Below are 18,897 nucleotides of genomic sequence, written 5' to 3' on the forward strand. Positions count from 1 at the left end.
CATTTTACATTACAGTAAAAATCCACCGATTTTAGCGGTTAATAGCAAAGCCCCCGTAAGTCCTAGAAACACCAAATTTTCAGGGTTTATTAAACATAATCTTCTGAACAAGATGCAAAAAAAAGTTTTCAAAAAGACATTCTAGTTTTTGAGAAAATCGATGTTAAAATCGGGCGGAATTTCCGCAATTTCCGGCGGAAATTCCGCCTTGGAATGCGGAAATTGGTAGCGGAAAGCGGAATCGGTAATCGGTACATGACGGAATGCGGATTTACCGCGGAATCGGAAATTGGCATTCCGACCATCCCTAAGCTCGCCCCCCAGGGTACTGTTCTGGCTTGTACAGAGTAACTAGCTCAAGGTGACACAGAACCACTAGAAAAATATAAGGGGCTAAAAGAGACCAAAAAAGTCCTCCTACTAAAAAGCAACACTGAATATAATTTGCTCTTAAAACAGAAGGTGTTTGCAATAAGTGGACCTGAACTCTCGCACAGGACAGAGGGAAAAGAGAGAGAATCGCACCCTGTATGTTTTAGAGAGTTTAGCTTGTCTAATTCCCCCTCATCTGTGACTAATCACCACTGTAATTTGATCTCTCAGCTGTGTCAGGTGGCTGCTTTGTAAACACAGGATGTTAGAGGGATTGTTAGCCACAAAATCAAATTCCATTTACCCGCTGCTCTGTGTTTATTATGCTGCCAGGAATCTCACCCTGCATTGCAAGCACTATAATCTATTTAGAAATGTTTGAGTAGTAATAAATCTTATCTCAATCAGCCAGGATCTATTCTCTCGCTATCGCTGAAGAGAAAGTTTGTCATCTCCGCTCCCACATTCCTGCTCATCAGTGATTGGGCTGAGCACAGTTCAGTGTGACAGGTTGAGGATGAAACCTGATGCTGTGCTCACACAGAAAGCAAGCCAGAGATGACACTGCAGATTGGAGTAGAAAAGTAAGGTAGGAAATGACATCAGGATATGGCTGAAGGAATAAAACTCATAGGCTGAAAAAGTCAGAAGGAATAAAAATGGAAACTGCCAGGAACAGAATTTTTTTCATTTACTAGTATATAAAATTCACTGCAATGAAAACGTGGACAATACAATACATGTGTTATGTAAGTAGATCAAGTATTTATCTACATAGTTACATAGTTATTTTGGTTGAAAAAAGACATACGTCCATCGAGTTCAACCAGTATAAAGTACAACACCAGGCTGCTCCCTCACATATCCCTGTTGATCCAGAGGAAGGTGAAAAACCCCCACAAGGCACGGTCCAATTAGCCCCAAAAGGGAAAAATTCCTTCCCGACTCCAGATGGCAATCAGATAAAATCCCTGGATCAACATCATTAGGCATTACCTAGTCATTGTAGCCATGGATGTCTTTCAACGCAAGGAAAGCATCTACGCCCCCTTTAAATGCAGGTATAGAGTTTGCCATAACGACTTCCTGTGGCAATGCATTCCACATCTTAATCACTCTTATTGTGAAGAACCCTTTCCTAAATAAATGGCTAAAACGTTTTTCCTCCATGCGCAGATCATGTCCTCTAGTCCTTTGAGAAGGCCTAGGGACAAAAAGCTCATCCGCCAAGCTATTATATTGCCCTCTGATGTATTTATACATGTTAATTAGATCTCCTCTAAGGCGTCTTTTCTCTAGACTAAACTTATATATGTGTTTTTGTCTTGGCATAGTATGGCTAATCCTCCTGCTTTAACCTTATGCCTGCTTACATGAAAGCAGGAAGTAGACACAATGCAGATTTATTGCAGGATTTGTAACAACAACTGTAACAAAGAAATGTCTTTAAAGGTTACTATGCTGTTGCTTATCTTTTAGAGCAGAGAGGAAGTTCTGAGTTCAGGTCCACTTTAAGTGAGCAGCTGTGGCTTCCCATGATGCATCACTCCTGAATATGCAAATCATCTCTTTATGCCCCTGAAGCCAGACTTACATCTGGGTAGTCTGTAGTACTGGTCCAAGCCCTATCCAACAGAGCTATATCAATCCATGCCATACACTGATGAGGACCAATAAGTCTGAAACATGCTGTCTGCAGGTTGGGATTGGTGTGGCTCTGTAATATGTATAGGCTATAGGCTCGCTATACACCAGCGGTTCTGGATGCAAGCCTGGCTTCAGGAGCATAAAGAGATGATTTGCATATTCAGGAGTGAAGCATCATGGGAAACCACCGCTGGTATGGTTGGCTGAGCCATCCTAATCTCTAGGGAGGGTCAGTGAGAAATAGTGAAACATGAGGAGGCGCAGCGTCAGGCGGGCAGAATGGAAGAGTGTTGGGAAGGGCACTTGTCTCTAACTGGGAAGCCAACCTACTGCTATTGTTAGTGAGGAAAAAAATAGAACTGCAATTACAAAATGCAATAAAAACCACAAAGACCTAAAACCTTTCCTCTTGGAACCTCATGTGCCTCTACCGTATGTTCCCCACTGCTGTAGCAGAAGAATAAAAATACTCACCTTGTTACTGACACCGGATTGCTTCTTCTCTTCAAGATTCTGATGGTTCTCCTGATAAACGCGCTCAACAGCTCGTCTGTAAAAACAAGGTGAAAAAGTAAAGCAGATTGTTATGCTTCACTCATTCAATATACCCGAGTACCTTAGTGTAGGTACCAGGGTACAGAATACTCGCATACCCCTGCCCTGCTGAAAAATGCCACGGCCTTTTCTGTACTCCAGATAGAGAAAACCTGATGGCATTTTCAGCTCTGGGGGGCTTCTCGCTGGAAGCAGGGAGAGGCTTACAAGGAGAGGACTGGATGCGTAATTATAACTTTACATAAGAAAGGGATGCTGTTAATTTGTGTTATAGGCGAGATATTTGCTTTAAAGGGAACTTTAACCTATGATTGAACTTCATCCCAATCATTAGCTGATACCCCATGAGAATTCTATACTCAGATCATTAGGGACCTCTGTATGTCGAATATTGTGGTGAAACCCCTCCAAAAATGTGATGTCACAGCCATGGCCCTGACAGTTTCCTGTCTATGAACCTTGTTGCATTGTGGGAAATAACGGCTGCACGGAAACTTCTTGCTCAGCAGTTGTGCTTGCTTGGCCTCTGTGCATATAAAAAAAAAAACTTTTAGCCTATCACATTGTTAGTGGGTGTGTTTATGGATAATGGCAGTTAGTTCAGTCTGTTTTTTTCCTTGTCTACCAGCAGTAAAAATGATGACCAGCAGGCTCACGAAGGATCAAACAACATGTGCGAATTACACGCTGAATATCAACCATTATTTTCAACTTCTCACTTTGCAATGTCTTGATTTATTTTTTCCCTGCCTACTACTATCTTTCGGTAAAGTTCCTCTTTAGTATATTCTATATATGAAGATGGCAGCAGGTGTGTTACTCAGAGCGGGGTGCTTCTTTAACAATGCATCTAGTGGGAAGACTCCGCAGAAGCAGCACAATAAATAAGGCCAAACAGCCCCGATGTGGCTTAGCGATTGCTTTGTCCTTACCAACCATCAACCTTGTTCTGTCCAAGTCTTCGCGCTCAGAGCGGAGGATGTTATTACAAATCCCCAAACAAAAATAGGCCAGGGTGACCCGGAGCACCTTTCAGGTGGATGAGGGCGATACTGGAGAGATACAGAAAATAGCGCATTTTATAGGACACACTTAGGTAACCCTTTCAGATACTGCGGCTGGCTGACTCATACAGCAATTACTGCCTGATTTCTGATCAGAATCCCCCTTACCCCCAATCTCCCCAACCCTGCTCTGATACACAGAGGGTGTAGATCAACTTACTTCTGGCTGTACACAACCATCACTTCAAGGTGCCCAGACAAGTGCTCAACCCAACCCCCCCCCCCCCCCCCCCACCAAGATAAACAGCTTACACCTGCAGAGAAAACATACCTTATTGTAGTACACCCCCAAATGTTTGTCACAACGCTGTGTGTCTGAACATCAAACAAGGATCTGCACAACCGTCCGTTGCTTACTTTCTTTATTCAAACTCAATAGGCAAAGTACACCAATAAGAATAGCTATAGCACATTTCACACCCCTAACAGGTGCTTGCTCATTACTCTTTGGTTTTAAAGTGGATCCGAGATGAACTTTTACTCATTGCAGAATTGTGTTCCTTTCATATAGTTTATAGGGCATTCCTCAAGCCAAATACTTTTTTGCTTTTGTCTTAATACTCTAATTCCCTATAAACTAAACAAGCCTCGCCCACAGTTTTTCAGAGAGCCAAGGCAGTAGCAAGGGCTCATGGGAGCTCAGTCAGGGCAGGAGGAGGGGGAGGTATTACTAGACTGAGATTTCAGAGGCAGAGGGGAGGAGGAGGGAGGGGGATTAGGTTTTTTTTCACAGAAGATGCAGATAAGCCTGCCTCTGTGTAATGTTTACAAACAACATGGCTGCTGTCATTGTATCACAGGAAGAAAATCATATTCTATTGAAGATGTTTGCAGCTAGATTTGCTGTGTAAACTATCTAAACTTTAGATAAGAAATATAAACAAGTTACTTGTTATAGTTTATCATCTCGGATCCGCTTTAAAACGTTTCCCCAGTGTGCTGCTGACAGATTCCTCTGTAGTTGACTGGATCATATCAGTCCTCATTCTTGGTCCCCAGGCTAAGTGGAAGATGCCGGCACTCAGGATGAAGTTGAATAGTCTTGTGAATGCCTTATGTATGTCTGAGGAGCTGTATTTGATCATCTCTGGCAGGATGCCGATGACACCGTTGGCCTTCTTACATTTTAGTATCTTTATTCTTTCTCTTATTTCCTGCACCATGATTGGTGTATTCAGCGGGTTTTGAAAGTCCTTGATTATCACCTCCATTTCTTTCAGTTTTGTGGCTATTTGTTTCTGTTCTGGGGTTTGGGCATTTTCTGGGATGTCTCTGTAGAGGTCCCTGAAGTAGTGGAGCCAGATGTGGCCAATTTGGATGTGGAGAGGGCTTTTCTTGGGCTTTGTGCCGATATGGTTCCAGGTCTCCCAGAATGAGTTGTCCTGTAGGGAGTCCACCAGCTGTTGGAGATTGTGGGAGATGTGGTTCTGTTTTTCCATCTGAAGGTAGCTTTCTATTTGTAGGTGGGTGCTTCTCTTAGAGATCCAGGTTGTTGAGGTCTCTGTGCTTTTGGTTAGAGGCTGCCCTTAGGGAATTACATAGAGCCTTGCTTTTACTGTCAAACCATTTTTGGGACTGTTTATTGGTGGGTCTCTTGAGGATGGTCTGCTTAAAGTGAACCTAAAGCCACGGGAAAAAAATGAGATGAACTCACCTGGGGCTTCCCTCAGCCCCTGCAGCCGATCGGTGCCTTCGCAGCTCCGCTCCGATGCTTCTGCACCCGCCGGCGAACACTTCCGGTTTGGCCGTCACCGGCCGACAGGCATGGGAACGCGAGTGATTGTTCGCGTTCCCAGCCTGTATATCGCCCCCTATGCTGCTATTGCGGCCAATTCAGGTAAATCCTGAGCGATGTGAGGAGATAAGAAGCTTGCATGTTTTCAGCTTCTTATCTCCTCGAATTGCATATGGCCCCGAGAGAGAAGCAGAGAGGGGGAGACAGTGGAGATACAGGAAGAGAAGATAATTGCTTGATGAATTATATTACTTTTTCAGGAGCAGAGATTGCACAGGATGGCTAAGTGATTTAATTAGAGAGGGGGTGTCTGCTGGCTGCCAGATTATAGAAACAGCACAGTGCAGGTGTGTGAACATAACACTTTGAGATGTGCGCGTGTGTGTGTGTTCATACAGTCTGTGTGTATAGCCTGCTTCTAACGTACAGTATGTGTGTCTCCTTGCCATGTACAGTATGTGTGTCTGAGTTCATGCAGCGTGTAAAGTGCACACTATCCTTGTCACATTTTTCATTTACTTTTGTCAGCGATTTTTCACAGATCCCATTTTGCGATTCTCATTCACATTACGGCCCATGGCGGCACACAGGGCATCCAAATTTCCTGCACAGTTTTTGCCTGTCTCAGATACTGCTTGCTTGGCAGTTGGAAAAAGCTGTTATTTCCCCACATTGCAATGAGTTTCACAGACAGGAAACTGTCAGGACCATGGTCATGACATCACACTGTGGGAGGGTTTTACTACAATATCAGCCATACAGACGACTCTGATGAGCCTTTCCAGAAAGGGTAAAGATTTCTTGTGGGAAACGGGGTATCGGCTACTGATTGGGATGGAGGTTAATCCTGGGTTAAAGTTCCTCTTTAACTGAATATCTGTACAACGCTTTTTCCCAGCAATATGGCCCCAACAATCAAACGATCATTATGGACAACATTATTATTATTATTTATTAGATTTATATAGCGCCAACATATTACGCAGCGCTGTACAATAAATAGGATTACAGACAATTATAACAGGGGTGACAGAACAAAACAGGTAATAGACAATAGATACAACAATACAGGTAATAGCATAGCCCCCAACCGTCCCGGATTGGTCGGGATTCTCCCGATTTGGGGGGGCCCTCCCGCTGTCCCGGGCCCCCCCTCTTGAATCCCGGCCGGCTGGGCAGATAATGGAAGCGGAAAAACTGATCGAGGCTCCAGCCGCGGTAATGAGGCATGCGGGAGCTAAACTGCTTCCTCACTCCCTCTGAATACCCCCCTATGTATGTCTGTGTGCCCCCCTCCCCTTCCTGTAGGCAGAGTGAGCGCAGCGGAGCGGGCAGTCGGGTCCTCTTACCGCTGATGCACGCCGCGCGTACTGTCTCTCTGGCATCGGACCTCCATGTGCTTCCTGTGACGTCATAGTAAACAGGAAGCACATGGAGGTCGGATGCCAGAGACAGTGTACGCGTGCATCAGCGGTAAGAGGACCCGACTGCCCGCTCCGCTGCGCTCACTCTGCCTACAGGAAGGGGAGGGGGGCACACAGACATACATAGGGGGGTATTCAGAGAGAGGGAGGGAGGGAGGAAGCAGTGAAGCTCCCGCATGCCTCATTACTGCGGCTGGAGCCTCGATCAGTTTTTCCGCCTCCATTATCTGCCCAGGCAAGCCCCCCCAACCTCCTCCCCACCCACAGGCACCCTTACCCTCCTCCCCACCCACGGGCAGGGTGTATGAGGGTATACTTATTAAAAAAAATATAAGGGTATAAATATTTAATTAAAAAAAATCATCAAAAAAACGATGGTAGGCGTGTTGGGGGTGTGGTTAGGGGGTGTGGCCAGGGGTGTGACCAGTGTCCCGGTTTCTTATTTTAAAATGTTGGGAGGTATGGGTAAGAGCAATAAGATACACAACACAATGCAGATAGTAGTACAATGCCAGATCATAAACTGGAGTGGTGGTAAAAATTACAAGTTCCAAATTCTGAGTAAAGTGCACACAGTCAAGTAAGATACACAAGGGGAGAGGGCCCTGCCAAAGCATTACAATCTAGAGGGAGGGGTTGGTGACATGAAAGGAGGGTGTGCAGCAAGAAGTTATTGGCAGAAGGATTAGGGCAGTGTTGCGTTGATGTAGGCCTCCTTGAAAAAGTGAGTTTTGATTGCTTTTTTGAAGGTGTTGAAGGTGGGAGCGAGCCTGATGGGCAGTGGTAGAGCGTTCCACAGGATGGGGGCAGCTCTAGTGAAGTCCTGCAGTCGTGCATGGGAGTGCGAGATGCGTGGGGTGGTTAAGAGGAGGTTGTTGGAGGAGCGAAGTAAGTGGCCAGGTGTATATCTGCTGACCAGGTCAGAGATGTAGGTTGGGCAGGACTTGTGTATGTATTTGTATGCCAAACATAGGATCTTGAAGCTAATTCTGAAGTGAATTGGAAGCCAATGAAGGGATTTGCGTAGGGGAGTCGTGGAGACAGAGCGGTGGGAGGAGTAGATGAGTCTGGCTGCTGCATTCATGATGGATTGTAGTGGGGCTATGCGGTTTTGAGGGAGGCCTGACAGGAGGGAGTTGCAGTAGTCCAGGCGGAAGAGAAGATGAGGGCATGGACAAGGAGTTTGGCAGTGTCTGGGGTCAGGAAAGGCCGGATCTTGGAGATGTTGCGTAAGTGGAAATAGCAGGCCCTAGCTACGGTTTGGATGTGGGAGGTGAAGGAGAGGGCTGAGTCCAGGATGACACCCAGGCAGTGGGCTTGTGTGGTTGGATGAATGATTATGCCATGGACAGTGACGTAGTAGAGGTCAGTGGGGGGTGAGGCAGCACGGGGCGGTAAGATTAGGAGTTCAGTCTTATTCAGGTTTCATTTTAGGAACCTGGCAGACATCCAGGTTCCTAAAATGGTCTTATCCAGGTCTTGGATACCCACAGATTGCAGGGACTGGAGTAGCAGGGAGTGATCGACAGTGTCGAATGCTGATGAGAGGTCTAGGAGGAGAAGGATAGTGTATTTTCCTTCGGCCTTCGCAAGCGTGAGGTCATTGACGACCTTGGTGAGGGCAGTCTCGGTGGAGTGGGCTGGCCGAAATCCTGATTGTAGGGGGTCAAACAGGGAGTTGGAGTCAAGGTAATGGGTCATGCGTTGGTGGACTAGACGCTCCAGGAGTTTAGATGCAAAAGGGAATAGGGAGATAGGGCGGTAGCTGGATGGAAGTGAGGGGTCTAGTGAGGGCTTTTTATGTAGGGGAAGTACAGTGGCCTGTTTGAAGTCAGAGGGGAAGGTGGCCGTTGAGAGGGAGAGGTTAAACAGAGAGGTGAGGACAGGAGCCAGAGCAGGGAAGTGAGGACGGAGGCAGTTAGATGGCACAGGGTCTAGGGAGCTGGAGGTGTCAGGAGAAGTGGCTAGGAGATGGCTGACTTCATCCTCTGTGATAGGAGTAAAGGCAGTGGGGTGGGGTGGGGTGGGGAATAGGTATTGGTGGGAAAGGAAGAAGTGGTGGAGTGGAGGCATGAGATTTCCTGTCGGATGCTGGCTATTTTGTCGGTAAAGTGGGTGGACAGATCAGTGGCTGAGAGGGCGGCGGTGGGGGAAGGAGTGGTGGGGTTAAGGAGGGAGTTGAAGGTGGCGAAGAGGCGCTGAGGGTTGGAGGCTTGGGATCCGATCAGGGCAGCAAAGTATTTTTGTTTAGCATCAGTTAATGCGGAATAGAACAGCTGCAGGTTGGCCTTGTACTCCAAGAAGTCGGAGTTGAGGTGGAATTTTTTGGAAGTTGCGAGTGTGTGCATTGTGCCAGGGCTGGGGGTTGATGGGACGGCTGGGGAGGAATGTGGGGGGTGCAGCAATGTCTAGGGCTACTGAAAGGGCCTGGTTGTATTGGGCCACAGCTTGGTTTGGGCAGGTAAAGTTTGGGAGGGTGGATGTGAGGGAGTGGAGGGGGTTGGCTAGTGCAGTTGGGTCTAGGTTACGCAGATCTCTCTGCCAACGACCTGCGGGTGGTGGAGGGTGGGAGGAGCATGATGGAGAGATCGAGAAAGTGAGAAGGTGTTGGTCGGAGAGGGGGAAGGGTGTGATGTCCAGGTTGGCGGATTTTGAGAAAATCAGGTCAAGAGTGTGGCCAGCGCGGTGGGTGGGGGAATTGGTGTGTTGGGAGAGGCCAAGGGAAGTAGTGAGGGAGAGCAGTTGAGAGGCTTCAGGGGAGTAAGGACTGTCCATGGGGATGTTGAAGTCCCCAAGTAAGATGGTGGGGAGGTCAGAGGAGAGGATGTGTGGGAGCCAAGAGGCCAGATTGTCCAGGAATTGTTTAGTGGAGGTGGAAGGGGGCGGTAAAGGACTGCAATGACTGCCGGAAGGGGATGGTAGAGGCGGATAACATGTGTCTCGAAGGAGGTAGAGTTTAGGGAAGGGGGTGGCGTGAGGACACGGAAAGTGCAGGATGGGGAGAGGAGCAGACCTACCCCTCCCCCGGACCTGTTTTCTGGTCTGGGGGTGTGACTGAGGTGAAGCCCCCCATAGGAGAGGGCCGCTGCTGCAGCAGAGTCAGAGGGGGTGAGCCATGTCTCTATGAGGGCAAAGAGGGTGAAGGGAGTTGGAGAGGAAAAGGTCATGGATTTCAGTGAGTTTGTTACGGACTGATCTAGCATTCCAGAGGCCGCAGGAGAGAGGGTTGGTGTGCTTGTAAGAGGTCTGGATGGGAATGAGGGAGTGAATGAGGGTGCGGGAAGGAACTGTGAGGAGAGTGAAGACATGTTTAGAGTGGGGTGTGAAGGGAGTCAGTGCTGTAGTGGTATGGAAGATGCATAGGGGTGGAGGGCAAAGTGGGAGGCTAGAGTTAGATAAGGTGACCTTAGTGTGGAGTAGGTGGTGAAGGAGCAGGTGGAGGAAGAGCATATTGTAATATGTAGGTAGTGGAGGAAAGGGAGGAAAAAGCGTGCAGAAAGGTGGAGGAGTCATGGAGTTTGAGAGTAGGGAGGGATGGTTTGTGTAGGCCAAGATGTTTTAGCAGTGTTTAAAGTTAAATATAATGCAAATACCTCAGTTACTGCTTAATGCTGCTGTATAGCTGGTGAATTCTGGTTAATTCGATATAGTAAATCCTTAAAGCGATCCTTAAAATGCGAGCCGACAATCGTCAAAGCCGACTACACAGCATCCTTATGTACATCCACACAGCCCTAGTGTTTGAACTACATGAGGCTTTACAAGGGACGTGGACCTAGCTTTGTTATGAAGAACTGGTCCACTAGAACCTTTTCTCAAAGGCTAAAATTGTACCTCAAAGCACAGCTCAGTGAAGCTGGCCCTCCTACAATCAGCACAAATAAAAATTGCGTCTTTAGTAAGGGCTATGTTTGTGCACATTTGTGCTGCAAAAAATAAGATTTGTGCTGCTTTCATTTTGAAGATAATAACACTTATTATTATGTTCAAAATTATCACCCAGCCCCCGTACAACAACCTGAAGACATGAAACTGTATGGGTGGGTAGTGCTTTGCCTGTGCTCATTTGGCTGCAAAAATCATCTTTCTATCTTTTATAGTTTTTGAGATATTCACATTTTTATAAAGGTCAAAAGTTCACCCAGCCCCCCACAACATTGCAAAGGCTGAGTGAGCTTTTGACCTTTATACAAACGTGAATATCTCAAAAACTATAAAAGATAGAAAGATGATTTTTGCAGCACAAATGAGCACATGTACAGCACTACCCACCCATACCTGTAGGTTGTTTTTGGAAGTAATAAGTACTATTATCTTTAAAATGCAGGGCAGTTTCTAGGCTACATTGCACCCAGGGCGAGGGTGTATAAATTGCGCCCCCTTCCCCCCCATGGACTCTGGAATCCTTACTCTTTAGGGACAGTCACACAGCCACAAGTAGATCAGCCTACTCACTAGTGACCAGCCGCTCATCCAGGAGGAAGCAGTGGCCAAGAGAACACACAGGCGGAGAGAGCCCGGAAAGCTGACTCCTCCATGGGCGCCACTCACTGACAACAGCCTGCAGCACCGCTACAGGACATCAGGTGTCATCACGAGGTGGTGACGTGATGATGAGTTGACGTCTGACGCAGGCAGATTAGGAGGAGTCATGGAAGGTGATTGTGCTGGTAATCTTCTTCCATTTGGTGCGTGTTACCAGCTCCCTAGCGGTTATGTCCTTCTGCCTGCCCCCCCACTTGCCGGTCTGCGCCCAGGGCGGTCGCCCTGCCCAAGAAACTGCCCTGTCAAAATGAAAGCAGCACAAATCTTAATTTTTGCGGCACAAATGGGCACAAACGTAGCACTAACCAAGCATGATGGAATTTTTATTTGTGCTGATCGTAGGGGGGCCAGCTTCACGGAGCTTCAAAGCACCCCTGCGGAAAAGCTCTGAGGAGTACAACTACCTTCCTAAACCAGAAGGTATGGTCACATATAGCGTAATAGTACTGGATCGACTTATAAAAAAAAGCACCAGCCATTGTTTGTCCTTGTAATAACATTAGATTGTGTCCCAGAGGGAGGTATCTGGAGGCAGCGGAATAGCTGCTAATCTGACTGCAACAATTAGATTTTTCTTGATGGAGCTCGGATAACGAGAATGGTGATAATAGAGCAGCTGAATGACAATCAAATGAGACAATCGAGTAACCTTGTTAGCGGATCTCTGTCGCAATCACTTTGAGGCTGCCTGACGCACAAAGCTTTACAATGGCAAAGGCCAGACCTTCAGCTTCGTAGGACCCTCATCATTCATGGATGCCGTAGCCATGTAGCACAATGGCTAGAGTGCAGGGTTTTTTTTACACATGTGGTCCCAATATAGGGACCATCCAAACAAATACTCGTAAAAGGTGCTCTCTTTTTCCAAAAAGGGGTGGGGCGTAACAGGAGGCCCCCAGTAAAACTTTGAAGGTGCCTCTTCACGGTCACACCCTTCTCCTAGCCTTCATGGTAACCCCCATGGCCAGGAGGTCCACCTTCCTGGGTAATAGAACAGGTGTGGCCACCATGACCCACCTCCATCTATAACATATGGGGCCTCCATACATAACAAAATAAGGCTAATGTACGCTACTGTACCTCCCTCCATCTATACCAGGTAAGGCCACCATACCTCCCTCCATCTATAACAAGTGGGGCCACCATACCTACCTCCACCTATCAGAAGTGTGGCCACCATACCTCCCGCCATCTATAGCAAGTGTGGTGCACGTGAATTTTAAAACCTTCAAAAGACTGTTTCTAGCCACAAAAGTGGTGGAAAAGTTGTTTCAAGGGGTCCAACACTTGGACAGGAGCATGCCGGAGGGGGATCCATGCCAAAAGTCCCACCAAAAGTTACAAACTTGACGCAAAGTCTGGTTTTAAACGCTGATGGGCAGTAATCCCTAGAGATGTCGCGAACCTCCGATTTTCGGTTCGCGAACCTCCGCGAAAGGTTCGGTTTGCGAAAAAGTTCGCGAACCGCAATAGACTTCAATGGGGAAGCGAACTTTGAAAATTTGAAAAAATTCTACCAGCTGGAAAAATGATAGAAAACATGTTTCAAGGGCTCTAATACCTGGAGGGAGGGCCTTCACCCTCCTCCCTCCACCCTCCTCCATCCTACCATTCTACCTATTCCCTCCTCCCGCCTACCGAAGGGAGGAGGGTCTTATCTGCCAGGGAATTATACTATTTCAAAAACCAGTTTACATACCATAGCTGGGAATCGAACCCAGGTCTCACTGTGTGGTGGGCAAGCACCCTAACCGCTGTACCACAACAGCACTAACTGAAGCTGGCCTAGCATTTACTATTTATGCTCAATGCAATAGAAACATTAGGTTGCTTAAAGGGAACCTTAACTGAGAGTAATATGGATGTTTCCTGTAAACAATACCAGTTGCCTGGCAGTCCAGCTGATCTCTGTGACTGCAATAGTGGCTGAATCACACCCTGAAACAAGCATGCAGCTAATCCAGTCTGACTTCAGTCAGAGCACCTGATCTGCATGCTTGTTCAGGGGCTGTGGCTAAAAGTATTAGAGACACAGGATCAGCAGGCGATTCAGGCAACTGGTAATATTTTAAAAGGAAAAATACATATCCTTCACCGTTTAGGTTCCCTTTAAGGATTTTGTAGCATAAAAGCCAACTCACATTGGCTGGGATTTGAACCCGGGTCTCACTGTGTGGTGGGCAAGCACCCTAACCACTGTACCACAACAGTACTAACTGAAGCTGGCCTAGCATTTACCATTTATGCTCAATACAAGAGAAAAAGTAGACAAGACAAATAACATCTATATCACGCTTTTCTCCTGGCGGACTCAAAGCACCAGAGCTGCAGCCACTAGGGCATGCTCTATAGGCAGTAGCAGTGTTAGGAAGACTTGCCTAAGGTCTCCTACTGAAGAGGTGCTGGCTTACTGTCTACTTTTTCTATTGCATTGAGCATAAATAGTAAATGCTAGGCCAGCTTCAGTTAGTACTGTTGTGGTACAGCAGTTAGGGTGCTTGCCCACCACACAGTGAGACCTGGGTTCGATTCCCAGCCAATGTGAGTTGGCTTTTATGCTACAAATCCTTAAAAGGAACCTAAACGGAGAAGGATATGGATTTTTCCTTTTAAAATAATACCAGTTGCCTGAATCGCCTGCTGATCCTGTGTCTCTAATACATTTAGCCACAGCCCCTGAACAAGCATGCAGATCAGGTGCTCTGACTGAAGTCAGACTGGATTAGCTGCATGCTTGTTTCAGGGTGTGATTCAGCCACTATTGCAGTCACAGAGATCAGCTGGACTGCCAGGCAACTAGTATTGTTTACAGGAAACATCCATATCACTCTCAGTTAAGGTTCCCTTCAAGCAACCTAATGTTTTTATTGCATTGAGCATAAATAGTAAATGCTAGGCCAGCTTCAGTTAGTACTGTTGTGGTACGTTGTGGTACAGCGGTTAGGGTGCTTGCCCACCACACAGTTAGACCTGGGTTCGATTCCCAGCTATGGTATGTAAACTGGTTTTTGAAATAGTATAATTCCCTGGCAGATGAGACCCTCCGGTAGGAGGGAGGAGGGAATAGGTAGAAGGGTAGAAGGGGTGGAGGGAGGTGGGAGGAGGGAGGTGGAAGTAGCAGCTGTCCCTTAACTAATTAGTGTAGGCAGACAAGTGAGTGAAATGGCATAAGGACCTTGCTTGGAGGAAGGAGGGGGGGTGGGCCTCCAGCAGTGAGAGCAGTGTGTTTGGCAATAATGTGCCTGCTGACTGTGATGTAGAGGGTCAAAGTTTTGCTCAATAGAGCTTTATGGGGCGAATCGAACTTCCGCAAAAGTTCGCCTGGTGCAGGCGAACGCGAACCCCCAAAGTTCGCCTAGAACCGTTCGCCGGCGAACAGTTTGCTACATCTCTAGTAATCACATTATGCACAGCTCTGGGTGTCAGTGGGCTGTGGAGTGTCTCACACACAGAGAGATACAATAGTACTATCAGAATACAGTGAAATAATAATGCACTGGAGTGGTTTTGTGTGTGGAACTTAATGAGGTAACAGCAGTAGTGTGCACACAGCTCTGGGTGTCAATGGGCTGTGGAGTGTCACACACACAAAAACACAGGAGACTGATGTGCTAGCGCTCAAAAGGGCTGTTTGGGGTGCTTTCACATCAAGTGAGGAACAAGAACACAGGCCCAGCTAATGCTTTCCCTACCTATCTGCAGCAAGTCTGACCCTGCTCTCACTAACAGTCAGCAGCCTGCAGAGAATGAATCCAATATGGCCACTGCAACTGCTTTTTGATAGGGGGGGGGGGGTCCAGGAGGGGGTGCTAGCTGATTGGCTGCCATGTGTCTGCTGACTGTGAGGCAAGGGGTCAAAGTTTAGCTGAATGATGATGTGTAGGGGGCAAATTGAACACGCCAAATGTTCGCTGTTCACCGCGAATGCAAACAGCCGATGTTCTCAGAATACTGCTCGCCAGCAAACAGTTCGGCCATCTCTAATCTACATACGGTGGGATCTGATAATCCCCTTAATAATATTGTGACCATACAGCGATCCTCTCAGATTAATTAATGAATCGGGTCTTTTTCAGACCTAATACGTATTCACACAAATGTTTACAATTCAAAGAATACCCATAAGAACCAAAAATTTTTACCTGATATTAATATAAATGTTATCATCGTTACCTATTTTTTAAATCTTGCATGTATTTCTTTCTTCATAGATATTGTTCTCTATTGATGGAAGAGCCATCCCCCTACGATTTGTTTTATTCCCACATTCCTACCATCAAACGATGAGAATGTCAGAGCTGGCTTATCTCAAGTTCCTGCCACAGATTCTCATTGGTCCAGAGCAATGTGCCAATAGGAATCTTGTAGTGTACAGCAGCGGGAGGTTTATAGTGGGGTTGTATTATTGTAAATCTCCTTATTAAAGGATACCCGAAGTGACATGTGACATGATGAGATAGACATGTTTATGTACAGTGCCAAGCACACAAATAACTAGGCTGTGTTCCTTTTTTTCTTTCTCTGCCTGAAATAGTTAAATATCAGGGTCACACTGTAGTCACTTCCTGTCTGAGTCAGGACTGAGTCAGCCACTTGCATACCTGATATTTAACTCTTTCAGGCAGAGAAAGAAAAAAAGGAACACAGCATAGTCATGTGTGCTAGGCACTGTACATAAACATGTCTATCTCATCATGTCACATGTCACTTCGGGTATCCTTTAAATCTTTATATATTTAAAGAGACACTGAAGCGAAAAAAATTTATGATATAATGAATTGGTTGTGTAGTTCGGATAATTACTAGAGCATTAGTAGCAAAGAAAATATTCACATATTTTATCTTCAGTTATACAGTGTTTTTTATAGCATTGCATCATTCTCTAATATTTGCAGTTTACACACTACTCAGCATTCTAAATGATTTTACAGAGCAGGCCAGTGAACTATTGACCTGTCCTCTGCTGAAGGAAAAACAATGCAGTGCCAGACAGTTGAGATAACAAGCTTCAGAAGACAGAGCTCTCTGCCACTTTGAAAGTCCTGGAGCTCAATGGCTCTTTTGCATAGATAACTGGAGCTTCTTAACGCTTCCTGCACTGGAAACAATATTAGACTTCTGTCTGCTCCTAATGTTTTATTTTTTTAGCTGAACTATACATACAAATCATTATATCATTTTTTTTTTTTTGCTTCAGTGTCTTTTTAAGTACAACCTATCACCTGCCTCAGGGAACCAACCATAGAGGCCCCAGTGGGCCAAGTCCATGGAGACAATATGGCCGCCGCCAGGTTCGTCGCTTTCCTCTGCCACTTACTTTAGCTTTCTCATATAGGTCTGTGGGTTGTCGTCCTGCCGTATTCTGCGGCGCTGCCGGGGCTCCATCTCCTGCACCTCCCTCATGGCCCGCAGACTGTCCAGGTGAAGTTTCTCCTGCCTGGGGAGAGGAATGACCAGCTGTGATTAGCAGAGAAGCTGGAGACAGAATCATTCTTGTGACCCAGAACCAGGCCTGGATTTACCTCACAGGAGCCTCTAGGCACCGATGTCCTGGCACCCTAGACTCCACCCTCCATGAACCTACAATCAATCCCCCACAAAACTGCACCGCCTGTGTGCTGGCTGTCCCAGCTGTTACTTCTCCCTTACTTCCCTTGCCCATTATGAGTAGCTAGAGGTGCCCCTTAGTATTAGGTGGCTAGAGGTGCTCCTGACTGGAGGAAGATCTTCTCAGTGGAATGGTGAGAGGAGGGTTAGTAAGTTCTCATTTACACTCTCATCCTGCATAGGTAAAAAGGGAGGGAGGCGCACTGGTTGGGGAGTGGGCCGCCTTTCCATTATCAGGCGCCGGTAGGCACATGCCTACAGTGCCTTATGGTAAATCCGGCCCTGCCCAGAACACAAGCTATTATTGCTGTGCAGTGTGGGGCAAATGCATGCAAGAGCGAGGCAGCCTATACAATGGATGCAGGAGATGTACAGCACACAGCCAATTAGATACTGCGACGAAACCTTTATGCAAATGTACGCAGTGTAAGTGGGATTATACTCAAAATTACATTTTTGCTTTAAAACATTAAAACACGGTAAAAAAACAAATATGTAATACTTATAAGGTGCCAATGCATCACTTGATATGGCGTGATCGGCCTTCTGACTCAATCATTTTATTGAATCGGAAGAGAATTGGTGCCACATCATGGCTGCCTGATCAATATCTGATCGGTTTCCAGATGAAATTGGTCAAAAACCAAGGATCGATTGGACATGCTGAAAAAAATCTTGGCCGTAAGGTTTGGTTCCGTGTCGTTGACTTTGTTCGATATAAAGAGGGTCAACAGACGTTTACTCGTCTCCCCCCCCACCCCTCCGGTGGGCAGCGTTTTATGGTTTCACCCATCCGCTGGCACGACTCCTGGCTTCCTCTGGTGTTGACCCATCACCGCGAGTGCCAAAACCATGTGACACTGGCGAATACGTAATGTCGCTCTCACACATGGGTGAAGATGATGGCATGAGGACTGGAAGCCCAGCTAACCAGATAATTAAAAACAACAACAATGTAGAAAATGGTTTATGTCCAATGCAGAAACCGGTGTACATTGTGAATGATGATATATTACGGACAATATGCACAGACAATGAGCCTGCACGAAGGCTTTACTCTTAGAAGACCTATCAGAGCTGCTGCCTGCCTCCTTCCTGTCCATTCCGCATACGGACCCCCAGCTGCTGAGGTCTACGCTACTGTGATTACTGTAAAGGCAAAAATAGGCAACCTTCCATCGTCTAGCACAAGGTGATGCGGAGAAAGCTGGAGATCTGTGCTGGAAATACGTCCTCAATGTCCTGGGGCTGTGTGCTTAATGAGCAGTGCAAGCCACAGATGTTATCAGGAAGCGTCACATGGGGGGGTATGGTAACCCAACATTATTAATTGTACAACTTATCACCATGCGGCTCCTCCGCCCTTTACTGTCACACTGCGATCTGCTGCACATTAGGGATGGTCGGAACCAATAAATATCAAATCCAATGAAATGTCGAGGACTCCCGAGTTTGCATTGGATACTCGTGAAATTGTAATTTATCACAAAGATATTTTAGCACTAACCACCCATAATTCAGGTTAATAATGGTAAGTGCAAATTTGCAAAAATATGTTCACACTCACAGTAGGTTAGCGGTTTGCTTAGAATTGTCACTTTCACTTCCCCTAGAGAAATCATGTCCAAAGTCTGGCCAGGGACCAAATGCGGCCCACCAAGCCTTTTGGGGTGGGCACAGAAGCTCTCTACAGTTTCTAATTCCATGCAGCTTGCAGGCTGTAGCTGCAATGCAGCATGCAGGGGCCACCTTATGTCGCCACTCTGCCACCCCCTTTGCTTGCCTGTAGGTTATCAGAAACCACTGTAGCAGTAGCAGTCACTGATTAGCAGCCGCCACTATGCCAGCAGCAGTAACAGCCACTGATTAGCAGCTACCACTGTGCCAGCAGCAGTAACAGCCACTGATTAGCAGCCACCACTGTGCCAGCAGCAGTAACAGCCACTGA

General features: G+C 46.7%; 1 protein-coding gene across 6 annotated transcripts in view; it reads right to left on the reverse strand.

Annotated features, from left to right (window-relative positions):
* The window catches only part of LOC137538028 (serine/threonine-protein kinase Nek11-like), a 468,978-nt gene that overhangs the window by 184,897 nt on the left and 265,184 nt on the right, over window positions 1-18,897 (reverse strand). For all 6 annotated transcript variants that reach the window (XM_068259965.1, XM_068259961.1, XM_068259962.1 and 3 more), the window contains 2 exons: window positions 16,660-16,779; window positions 2,494-2,569 (listed from right to left, as the gene is read on the reverse strand). In XM_068259965.1, the coding sequence (XP_068116066.1) occupies window positions 2,494-2,569; window positions 16,660-16,779 (196 nt within the window). The remainder of the gene's footprint in view (window positions 1-2,493; window positions 2,570-16,659; window positions 16,780-18,897) is intronic.

The sequence above is a fragment of the Hyperolius riggenbachi genome, chromosome 11 (assembly GCF_040937935.1).
Source record: "Hyperolius riggenbachi isolate aHypRig1 chromosome 11, aHypRig1.pri, whole genome shotgun sequence".
Taxonomy (NCBI): domain Eukaryota; kingdom Metazoa; phylum Chordata; class Amphibia; order Anura; family Hyperoliidae; genus Hyperolius; species Hyperolius riggenbachi.